The 12084-nt window shown below is 44.7% G+C and overlaps 1 protein-coding gene across 2 annotated transcripts in view; it reads right to left on the bottom strand.

Annotated features, from left to right (window-relative positions):
* Positions 1-11500, bottom strand: part of GFRA3 (GDNF family receptor alpha 3) — a 30490-nt gene extending 18990 nt beyond the window's left edge. For both annotated transcript variants that reach the window (XM_082454653.1, XM_082454654.1), the window contains exons 1-2: positions 7699-11500; positions 1429-1716 (exon numbers count right to left, since the gene is read on the bottom strand). In XM_082454653.1, the coding sequence (XP_082310779.1) occupies positions 1429-1716; positions 7699-7774 (364 nt within the window). In that variant the 5' untranslated portion in view covers positions 7775-11500. The remainder of the gene's footprint in view (positions 1-1428; positions 1717-7698) is intronic.
* Between the last annotated feature and the right edge of the window lie 584 nt (positions 11501-12084).

The raw sequence follows: 12084 nt of genomic DNA, 5'->3' as shown, positions 1-12084 counted from the left end.
TTTTTTTTAATTTATCTATTTATCTGTATTTTTGGCTGTGTTGGGTCTTCATTGCTGTGCGCAGGCTTTCTCTAGTTGCAGCGAGCGGGGCTACCCTTCATTGAGGTGCACGGGCTTCTCACTGTCGTGGCTTCTCTTGTTGCAGAGCATGGACTCTAGGCGTGCGGGCTTCAGTAGTTGTGGCACGCGGGCTCTAGAGTGTAGGCTCAGTAGTTGTGGTGCAGGGGCTTAGTTGCTCTGCGGCATGTGGGATCTTCCCGGACCAGGGCTCGAACCCCTGTCCCCTGCATTGGCAGGTGGATTCTTAACCATTGTGCCACCAGGGAAGCCCAGCAGATGACTTTTTAGTGCATAGGTTTCTAGATTAAGAGAAACCACATCCAGACCTGATATAGAAATTATCACAAGATCCTAGACTTGGAGCCTGATGTCCTGCTTAGATGGAATTCTTAGGCACCTTCCTTAGAAAGTGAGTAGGTATATTTTGCTTGTGAAAGGGAGGGAAATGAATGACCAACTGGTGGACTGTGGTAGATTGCATTATTGTTTACAATTATTTTTGTCCTCCCTGTAAGACTATACATCCTCATTTATTGCCATGTGATTTTCAGTGTCCCCTGTGGGAGGAGTATACTTCCCCTTCCCACTGATGTCAGGTTTGACCACATGATTTGCTTTGTCAATGGAATGTGAGCAGAAGTATTTTATGTAACATCTGAGCAGAAGCTTTTAAAGGCATCAAATGGTTCTGCCATTGCTCATTTCCCTCTGCCATGAGAAGGGAACATCCCAGGTAGAGGCTGTACTGGATCCCAGAATGAAGAGGACACATAACACAGCCAAGACAGAACATGAGCAAGAACTTAACCTTTGTTTTACAAGACCCTGTTGTGTTACTGCAGCATAGTCTAGTAAAAGCTGACTGATACAGAAAGGGATCTCGAGAGTCAGAGGAAGCTCCTCTCTTTGGCTCTTCCAGTGCCTTCCGTCTTTTACCATCTCGTCTGGTTAATGAATATCCTCTCTGTTAAAGGCTAGACCAGGACACTGCCTCCCAGTCTCTCTGAACCTATGGATTATGTTGTATTTGCAGCCTGTTTATGAGTTAAGACCATTTCCCTCCATTTCCTCTCCATATCCGTCTGTTCCAGGAGCTCCCCATGTTGGGCCTTAGCCTGGTTCAGAGACCTTCCAAGAGGCAGCTACATGTTTCCAGATTAAAAAAAAAGGGGGAAGTAGTGAGAAGGGAGGGCAGTACTGTGGGGCCCAAAAGCCAATTCCTCGTTCCATTTTTTACTGATGTCAAATGCAGAGCTTCATTATCATCCCTGTCAGAATCTACCATGTGGCCCATATCCAGCAGGACTAAAAAACAACTCCCAAGAGCCATCTTCCCTAGCTTAGCCCACTCTAGGATAGGGGCCTCACCAAGGCTACGGGCAGGGTGAACGGTCCAGTAGATGTCCAGGCAGGTAGCTTGGTTCTTCATGCGCCGATGGCATGTGCAGCTCATCAGAGAGCTATTCCTGAGCTGCTGTGCTGCCTCCATGCAGTCCTCAGGGACCGAAGGCTCCTCTGCAGGTGATGAGGTGCTTATACTAGAGGCACAGGAATTCAAGTAGTGGTAGGTAGCATTGCAAGTGGGATCGGCCTGGCACTTCCTCCTGGCCTGGATACAGCTGTTCATGAGCCGGCCTTCTGTGGGGAGGTGGTCCCCTATGGAGGGAGAGAGACCAAATGAGGCTCACATAAGGTCAGAGTAGCTGTCTGGGAGAACCTAGTCATAAGGTAGGGTGGGGGGATTCTGGATGAAACCTTTAGCAGGAAAGTCTTGGGGTGGCACAAAGGCCTTTAGCGTGGAGAAAGAAGTCCAGTAGGAGTACAGGGTCTGCAGCTGTCACAATCTGGACAGAAGAGATCAGGCTCAAGAAGAGGTGGGGGTTTGATGAAGACAAGCTGCTCAGCCTCCTGGGAGGGGGAGGGGGACATTATTTGAAGCTGAGCCTGATGGCCCAGCCAGGCACTGGGAAGAGGGCCCTGAGCAGAGCTATGCCATGCACAGGGCTAGCATCATAACCAGAGAGTTGAGAATGTGCATGGGAGTGCTAAATGACAGTTAGCAACAACTCTGAGTCTTCCATTAAAAGTCACTTAAGGGGAATTCTCTGGCGGTCCAGTGGTTAGGGCTCGGCACTTGCACTGCCGGGGCCCAGGTTTGATCCGTGGTCAGGGAATGAAGATCCTACAAGCCGCGCAGCGCGGCAAAAAAAAAAAAAAAAAAAGTCACTTAAAAATACCTTACAGTGGGAACTGGTTGGGGTTGGGGTGGGGGGCTTTTATAGATTCTGTCACTCACTCAGGAATATCAAGGTTGGTTATAGTTCAGCTCTGGAGAAAGGCCCTGCACCCTAGGACTTAGGGTCCCTATCAAGTGGTAATAGTACACCATCATCCCCCAGTTTTTCAAGGCAGAACATCTAGGAGTCATTCTGAATTCTTCTCTTTCCTTCACATTCTATGTTCAATCCATTAAGTCCTGTCAACTCCACTACATATCTAGAATTTGTCCACTTCTCTCCACATCTATCACCACCTCCTTAGCTCAAGCCACCATCAACTCTTGTCTGAACTAGTTGAGAGTCCTTATTGGTCTCAGTGATTCCACCTTCCAAATTCATTCTACCATACCATTCAGCCATCTTTTTTTGCCTTCCAGCTTTATGGAGATATAATTGACATACGACATTGTTTAAGCTTTAGGTATACAACATGATGATTTATGTATATATTGTAAAATGTTACCACAATAAGATTAGATGTGTTAACAATAAGATGTGTTAAAATTAATACATCCTTCACTTCACATAATTACCTTTCTTTTTGTTGTTGCATTCATCTTTTTTAAGAACTTTTTTAGGTTGGAAAACATTTTTATTGGGGTAAAATTCATGCCTGGCGATCATTCTGAAATGTATAGAAATAGCAAATCACTATGTTGTACACCAGGAACATAGTACTGTAGGTCAATTATACTTCAAAAACAAACTCATAGGAAAATAAATCAGATTTGCAGTTACCAGAGGCAGAGGGTGGGGAGGGAGAACTGGATGAAGGTAGTCAAAAGGTACAAACTTTACTTTAAAAAGAGAAAGAAAAAAATTCATGCAACATAAAATTAATTATCTTAAAGGGTACAGTTAAATGGCATTTAGTACATTCACCATGCTATACAAGCATCACTTCTAATTCCGATTCATTTTCATCACCCTAATAGGAAGCCCATACCCATTAAACAGTCACTTTCCATTCTCCCTTTCCCCTAGTATCTGGCAACCACTAGTCTGCTTTCTGTCTCTACACATTTACCTATTCTAGTATTTCATGTAAATAGAACCATAAAATATATACTCTTTTGTATGTAGCTTCTTTCACCTAACATGCTGTTTTCAAGGCTCATCCACATTGTGGCATATATCAATATTTCATTCTTTCTTATGAATAATATTTAATTGTATGGATATACCATATTTTGTTTACCTAAACATTAGTTGATGTACATTTGGGTTGTTTCCACCTTTTGGTTATTGTGAACAGTGTTAAGTGAAGAATCATGTACAAGTATTTGCTTGAATACCTGTATTCATTTCTCTTGGGTGTATACGCAGGAGTGGAATTACTGGGTCATACGTAATTCTATGTTTAACTTTTTGATGAACCACCAAATTGTTTTCCACAGTGGCTGCCCCATTTTACATTCCTACTAGCAATGCATGAGGGTGGTTCCAATCGCTCTACATACTTGTCAACTCGTGTTTTCTGTTTTTTGCTCTGTTTTTATAGCCATCCTTGTGGGTGTGAGGTAGTATCTCACTGTGGTTTTCACTTGCATTTCTCTAATAACTAATGATATTGAGCATATTTTCATGTGTTTGTTAGCCATTTGTATATCATGTTTGGTAATAAATTAATTAAAGTATAACATATAGAAAAATACATAAATCAAAAGTATATAGTTTAATTTCAAATTATATACACCTGTGTAACCAGATCCCCAGGTAAAGAACCAGAACATTACCAGCACCCCAGAAGCCATCTGCCAGTCACCATTTTCCCAACGAAGCAAATATAATACAATATCCTGATTTCTAACATTAGCAATTTGTTTTGCCTGTTTTTCAATCATACAACGTGTGCTTTTGGTGTTTTGGCTTCTTTTGCTCAATATTACGTTTCTGAAATTCACCCACACTGATAAGTATAGTTGTAAATAGCTTATTTTCACTGCTGTATAGCAATCCATTGTGTGAATATAACATAATTCTAATACTGACTAGCATTATATGGGATCATCTCAAAAACTGCAAATCAGATGATCTCATTTCTCTGCTTAAATCCCTCCAACAGCTTCCATTGAACTTAGGTTAAGATCTAGTTTATGTGCCTTGGTTTACAAAGCCTTGTAAAGACCTGGTCCCTGCCTACCTCTCTAATCTTACCTCCTAGCTCTCTCTTCCTCTCCCACTTCCCTCCATCTGCACTGGCCTTCTTTCTGTTTTGAATGCTCTTCCACCTGATCTTCACATGGCTGGGCCCTTCCGGTCATTCAGTGTCATCTCACAAAGGCCATCCCCAACCAACCAATGTAAAATAGCCCCCCAGCTACTCTAACACACTGTTGTTCCAATTCTCTGCATAGCACTTATCACCACTTGATATTTTTTTACTTCATTTTTTATTATCTCCCCGGCTAGACTTCCATGTCTATCTTGTCACTACTCTGTTGCCAGTGCCTAGAACAGGGCTTGTTCTTTGTAAGCTCCTACTAATATTTAAAAAATGACCACATAACAGAGACATTTTGTGAGCCACCCTGATAACTTCTCTGGGCCCCTTCTCTTTACTTATAATCAAAGAGTCCCAAAATTAGGAGGGGCCTCTGAGTTTAGGTAGTCCAACCTTCTCTTCCAATCACATAATAATCAATTAGATTACTTATTAAAATGCAGATTTCTGAGCCCTAGCACGAACTACCAAATCAGAACCTCTGGTGATAAAGCCTGGGAATCTGAATTTTAGTAAGTTTACTGGAGAGAATGATGTAACCTAAAGTTTGAGAATTGGTGCCATATCCAACGTGTAAAAAAAGACAGGATCAGTAGTACTGATTTTTCCTTTTGCATCAGGTTCCAATATGCCTCAGCATGTCATTATTACTCTTTTAATTTAAAAATTTGGTATTTTGTTCATAATGGATTTTTGGTATTAATTTTGATTTTTAAAAAGGGGGTTGGATTAAACCAGAGTTTCTCAATGCACGGGATGGGGAAGAGAGAGGATGGGCCCCTTTTGGGGGTGTATCAGAATTTCCAAAGGGAATGTGTGGTTCAAAAAAGCATATTTACAGACCTACTAGAGAATGGACTTGAGGATACGGGGAGGGAGATGGGTAAGCTGGGACAAATTGAGAGTGGCATGGACATATATACACTACCAAACGTAAAATAGATAGCTAGTGGGAAGCAGCCGCATAGCACAGGGAGATTAGCTCGGTGCTTTGTGGCCACGTAGAGGGGTGGGATAGGGAGGGTGGGAGGGAGGGAGACACAAGAGGAAAGAGATATGGGGACATCTGTATATGTATAACTGATGCACTTTGTTATAAAACAGAAACTAACACACCATTGTAAAGCAATTATACTCCAATGAAGATGTTAAAAAAAATCACATTAAAAAAAAGCATATTTGACAATTTCATATGTGGAAGATGAACAAAAAAACTTTTTTTAATGCAACTAGTTTTTTTATTAAATTTTTTATTTTATATTGGAGTATAGTTGATTAACAATGTGTTAGTTTCAGGTGCACAGCAAAGTGATTCAGTTATACATATACATGTATCTATTCTTTTTCAAATTCTTTTCCTATTTAGGCTGTTAAATAATATTGAGCAGAGTTCCCTGTGCTATACAGTAGGTCCTTGTTGGTTATCCATTTTAAATACAGCAGTGTGCACATGTCAATCCCAAACTCCCTAACTATTCCTCCCTCCAACCCTTCCCACCTGCTAACCATAAGTTCGTTCTCTAAGTCTATGAGTCTGTTTCTGTTCTGTAAGTTCATTTGTATCATTAAAAAAATTCTGAAATTTCAAAATTTATTTAAGGAAGACAGAGTTTTATCTTTATCAAAAAGGGACATGGATTTAAACAGTTTGAGAAATGCTGAATGTTTAAGATGTTACTTCTGGTAGGTACCCAGAAAGTGCTTGCTGAAAGAAGCGTAGCAGGTCCAAGTCTCATTGCTTTAACTGGACTAAACATTGAGTCGTAACAATTTTCAAAAGTAAACCTCTCTCATTTCTAAGCTGATAGTTCACCAAGTCTGAGTAGTAGTAGATTTAAGGGCATTGCAGCTCAACAAAAGAAGGTGGGGGTCATGTTAAGTTTCATCATTAACAGGTGGTAACTTGTTCCACTAAATTGGTCATGAGGAAGGTATTTAAAGTTTACCCCTGATCCTGACATACAGCCATACTGTTAGGGTTAGTGAAATTTCCTGGGCAGTCCAATCAGATCGGTGATGTCTTGCTGCTCTGACTTACTAATGAAGTCAGTCTGGACAGACCAATACTTTCCTTCCTTCCTTCCATATCTGTCTCTCAGCCAAGATTGCACTTCTGCAGTCCTACTTTGTGGACTGAGGTCATGTGTAGATATGTGGTCTCTGACTCACGATTCCCTCCAGGCAGGCTCTGGACAGGAGCCCCACAATGAGATTCCATGCACCCATCCCACTCCCAAAGGCCACATGCATGCTCCTTGGGGGAATCGCATAGTTCTAAAACCCGGCCTTGAACTATGTATTCCACAAAACACCTATTGTGGATTTATAACACGGCAAGGCACTGTGCTGGGCAGCTTGCACGGAAAGGCCATCTTGCCCACTAGTGAGTTTTCTGCTCCAGTTAAAATAATAATAAAGTATATCCTGAAGAGGGGGTTTGTTGATGGTGAGCAATATTCTCACCAATATTCACACAACCGAATAATGATGTTGGCAAGTTCTGGGAAGCAGTTTTCAACCTTAATTTGTGACGTCAGTTGTGTTTGTTTGTTTGTTTTTTCCGTGAAAGTGCAGAGTGCTAACCACTGGACGGCCAGGGAGTTCCCAATGACAAGTCAGTCCTAACAAAAACTTCTGCAGCTTCACCTGTACCTAGTATCCACTTCCGCAGTCCTTATATGGGGTGGAAGAGGTGAAGCCCACGTGGAGCAAAAGGCAGTCCTGCTTCTGACTCTCCCCGCCTCCTAGAGATGCTGTAGTGGTAGTGGCCTGGCTGCTGGCTGTTCTGTGACTGTATAGACGCACCTCAAAAGGGGGAAGAGGGGGAACCAGGAGCGAAGAGATGCTTGGGTGCCCTGGTCATGGCTGGCACTCAATCTACAAGTTCAGTCACTGGACTAGGCGTGGAACCCAGCCCCTTCCTGACACCCTGGGCTTCCTCCTCCAGTTCCCCCGGCTCGGACAGACGGACACCCCTTACCAGGGAGCAGTGCGGGGCCTGAGACCTCCCTGGGCACTGGTGCCGGGACCCCACCTACACGGTCACCACCACCACTCACCACCACCCCAGCCCCCGCCCCCGCCCCCTCCCGCCCCAGCCGGAGTGGGCTCCGCGGAAGCACAGACGACACTCACCCGCTCGGAGCAGCAGCGGCAGCAGCAGCAGCAGGAGCGCAGGCAGCAGCGGTCGTGGGCTCGGGGGGCGTGCCATTGGCGGGGTGCGCACGCCGACTGTCGGCGTCCCAGGGCGCTCTGCCTGCACCAGACGCAGCGTGCCCTCTCCCCTCGCGCTGGAGCTCTGCGAGCGGGGCTCCTCCGCCGGCGCCTCCCACCACCGCCTCCCGCCCCGCCCCGCCTCGCGCGCGCGGCGCCAACACGCTCCCACCCAGGGTCCCGGGCGCCGCCCTCCAACTTCGAAGTGGACGGACGCACCACGCCGACTCTCCTACTGGACCGGCAAGGCGGGGGTGAGGGCGAGCGAGGGCACGCGCCCCGGAGCGGCCGGTCTTTGGCTCTGAAGAGTGCTCCACCCCAGCCGGCCCACATGCTGTCGGCCGCCAACTTCGTTTAGAGGAGGGCTTCTACCCAAGACAGTGTGGAAGCTGTCAATGGAAACTCGCCATCTCTGGGGTCCAGATATTTATTTAAAAAAAAAAAAAAAATCCTGTCTCACTTTCCGGAATCCCCTCTACCACCAAGGAACAACCAACCCAAATGAAATAACAAAACTTGAACAAACGCACAAGGGCACTTGCGTTTCAAGTATATTTTTTCTTTTAGAATTTGCGCATCTATGATTTCATTTTGCCTCGTAAATATCTTCAAGGGTGAGATTCGGTTGTTGTTATTAACCCCAAGATTCTGCAAAGATGGGTCCCAGACAGGTGAAATGGCTTTGCTGGGAACAAACCTGAGGCCAGATCCCAGGACCTTTGCCAGACTAGACTCCTCCAAAATTCAGCCCTTTCAGTGTCATGAGGGAGGATGGAAGGATCAAACTTCCCTCAGACTAAATTGTAGAGATTTCCCTGGACAAAAGATCACTGAGAAAGGTGGCTAGAGAGACCATTTAGGAGCCTCATCATTTTCAGATGATGGTTAAGAGACCAAGCTACTCTACCAAGATTAAATACTTAGGAGAACCCAGGACTTCTACTCATAAAGATAAGGGTATTTATTAGACTAATTTATTGAGCTGATTCCCACCTGCTCCCAGGATAAAGACAGAGGCAGAATGACTTGGAAGAATGAGAACTAAATAGTACTTAGAGAAGATGGTAATGAAAGGAATTGGAGGGTTTCCTCCCCTAACCCTCCAGCCAAGCCCTCTCCTACTTCCACAGCCCACCTGGCAGAGAGCCAGGAGGGAGGGTACTGAGAAGTGCAATATAGACCTCTGAGATTTATTGGCTGCTGCTTCTGAATATGGCCATCCTGCTGTGGCCTCTGGGGGGCATTTGCCGATGTAATCAGCCCAGAAAGAGAGTCATTCCAGCCAGAGTGTAAATCACCCTTCACAAAGCTAGGAGAGAGACATGTGGTCCTAGATAAGGAAGGAGACTGATGTGGCCTCTTGTGCCCTTTTCTCCCTTCTCCTGCCCAGGGGGAGCTGATTCCTGAGCTGTAATGCACTTTAAATGGAGTTTATGCTTCATTTTAATCTATATCTGCCCTGCCAGTCTTACAGGAGAGCTGTGAAAGTGAACATCTGGCTCCTCAGCTTTTGTACAGGGCCTGTTTCCCCCTAGTTCCACCCTACCTCTGTGTACCTTTCCCAAGTCCTTCCCTCCAGTAAGATTAGAAAACCTGTGGCTGGGGAGTTGACAGCCCCCACTTTCCACTTCACTCTGGCAATAGTTTCAAAATGGGATTTACAAGGCAAAAGGTAACAATTTCAGGTGGTTGGGATGCTAGGAAAGGGTGCTATGAATCAACAAAGATGTGGGGTGTTCAAGGGGTGTCACTTCTGCTCGCTCTCTCCTTCAGCAACCAAGGCAAATCAAGTTTGGTGTAGGAGGGTAACTTTGGAAAAGGCATTTGCTCAGGGTACCTACTCAGTGGGTCTACTCAGTGCTCTCCCCACAAAATGGACCAGGAAGGCAGGAACAAGGTCAAGCCAATGGGCTGAAAGCAATACCCAATTCCACCTGTAAAAGGCCAGCTTCTTTTTGAGAGTAAATGAGATACTTGGAGCATACTCTGGTCTGGGCACTGCGGTGGAGAGCTTGACATCACTGGGCCTTTAATGAGGATAGGTAACCAAGGCTAGTGGAGGGTTGCGGAAGCCTCTGCAAATACATATGACTCCAAGACTAATATTGACAGATCCTCCAGCACACTGTCTCCCCACCAACCATGTCGTCTGTGACTTGCCAACACCTGCTAGATAAGCAGCATTGTCATTGGGAACCTTGTGGATAATGACAAATGAGCCAATCCTTTCCACAAAGATGTTACTCAGCCATCATTCAATTCAATAATGTCTTTTGAGATTGATTATGGGTTCAGCTTTGTGCCAGGTGCAGAAATGATTAAGACACAAACTGCCCTGGGAGGGCCTTGCAAACCACTGATTGGGGCTCAAAGGTCCAAAGACTCTGTATCTAACTCCACTTTCATTTGTAATCTTGGTTTTCTGCCTTCTATCAAGCCCTCTCTCACTGTTGAGCTTTAATTCCTGTTGCTATCCTTAGCTAATCCAGGGTGTTAGCAGTTTAGTGAAAAACAGTTAAGAGAACAAGCTTTACAGACTACCTGGTTTCAAATGCCATTTCCAACACATGCTGGGTAATCTCGGGCATGTCACTTAATTTTTCTGTGCTTCAGTTTCTTCATCTGTAAAATGAATAGCAGCATTTACTTCATATAACCATTGTGAGGATTAAACAAGTATACACTGAGTAAAGTGTTTAGCTTAGTGCCTGGCACATAGTGAACACGGAATGCTATCACCCCAGGAGGCAGGGAGGAGTTAATTGCTCTATGAACTCAGCCACCCCCTACCACCGGACCTACTGCTTTGGAGCTAAGGCTAGTTCTTCTTCCTTTTGCTGAATATACTAGTGGGCCAGAGTGCTTGTAGGGATGGGAACAAAAAGAATCATTTTCTACCTTTTCAGTTCCTTGAGGGCAGGAACTGTGCCATATTTGAATGCCTGTGGTACTTAGAATTGACATCCCTAGAGAGAAACTGGTGTTTCCCTAACATTTGCCTGAACTGAGTGGGGAAAGAAAATCGTCCACGCCTCCCACTTTATATGCCTGGTAAGGAAAGGGAAACGCTCCCCTCTCTGTAGCAGAGGTCAGCCAGGTCCTGGGGCTGAGAATCAAACAGGAAGCAGTATTCAGACCAAAAGGTTTCCATTCTTTATTACTTGACTTCATGATGAACGAATACCAGTCAGCGCAAGGACACCAGAGCAGAGCTAACCCCCTATATAGCCTCGTGTGGAGGTTCCTGGGCTGGGGTCTTAGTGTCTGCCCTTAGCCTCATTTCTCAAACCCCAGCAACCCTATGGCCCTGACTTCTCAAGAACCGACAATTGAGGCTCTTACACATGTAACACCTAATACAGTGCCAACTTAGAAAGACACATTGTTCATTGATGAGGATTTGGTAACAGCAAAATCTATTAACAGTACAGACTCTGGAGCCATCTCAGCCTGGGTTCAAATCCCAATTCTGCCATTCATGAACTGTGGGATTTTAAACAAGTTACTTGGGCTTCCCTGGTGGCTCAGTGGTTAAGAATCCGCCTGCCAATGCAGGGGACACAGGTTCGAGCCCAGGTCCGGGAAGATCCCACATGCCGCGGAGCAACTAAGCCCGTGCACCACAACTACTGAGCCTGTGCTCTAGAGCCCGCATGCCACAACTACTGAAGCCTGCGTGCCCAGAGCCCATGCTCCATAACAAGAGAAGCCACCGCAATGAGAAGCCTGCACACCGCAACGAAGAGTAGCCCCCCCCTCGCTGCAACTAGAGAAAGCCCGCGTGCAGCAACAAAAACCCAATGCAGCCAAAAATAAATAAATAAATAAAATAAATTAAAAAAAAAAAACAAGTTACTCAATCCCTCTGTTCCTCAATTTCTTTATTGGTAAAACATGCATAATAGTGAATACTTGCCTCAGGATTCTTGTGAAAATGAGTTTATATATATAAAATGAGTTCATGAAGTCTTGCATGCAGTAAACAACTGAAAAGTTGTTAGCTACTATTATTATTGTTCCTGAAAATAACATGAATTAAGTGATACGGTACCTATACAGTGGAAAGATATTACAAGAAACTATATGGGAAAATGTTGCCTTTTAGGCAAATATAATTTTCCACAAAGTAGATAGCTGATTAAGCCCTAGTTTTATGTGTTGCAGCTCAGAATTTCCATTTAAGATTACTGAAATGTGAACATTTGTGCACCAGTCTCTTCCCAGGTAATGACTTGCTTCTACCTTTTTGGGGAGAATTATCAGGAAATGATCCACTAGGGTAGGCAGTGAGTCAGGGACCCCTCGTCA

Source organism: Balaenoptera physalus (genome assembly GCF_965194825.1).
Source record: "Balaenoptera physalus genome assembly, chromosome: 3".
Classification (NCBI taxonomy): domain Eukaryota; kingdom Metazoa; phylum Chordata; class Mammalia; order Artiodactyla; family Balaenopteridae; genus Balaenoptera; species Balaenoptera physalus.
The sequence above is the reverse complement of the archived record's forward strand: the minus strand, read 5'-3'. Positions and strand labels throughout refer to the sequence as shown.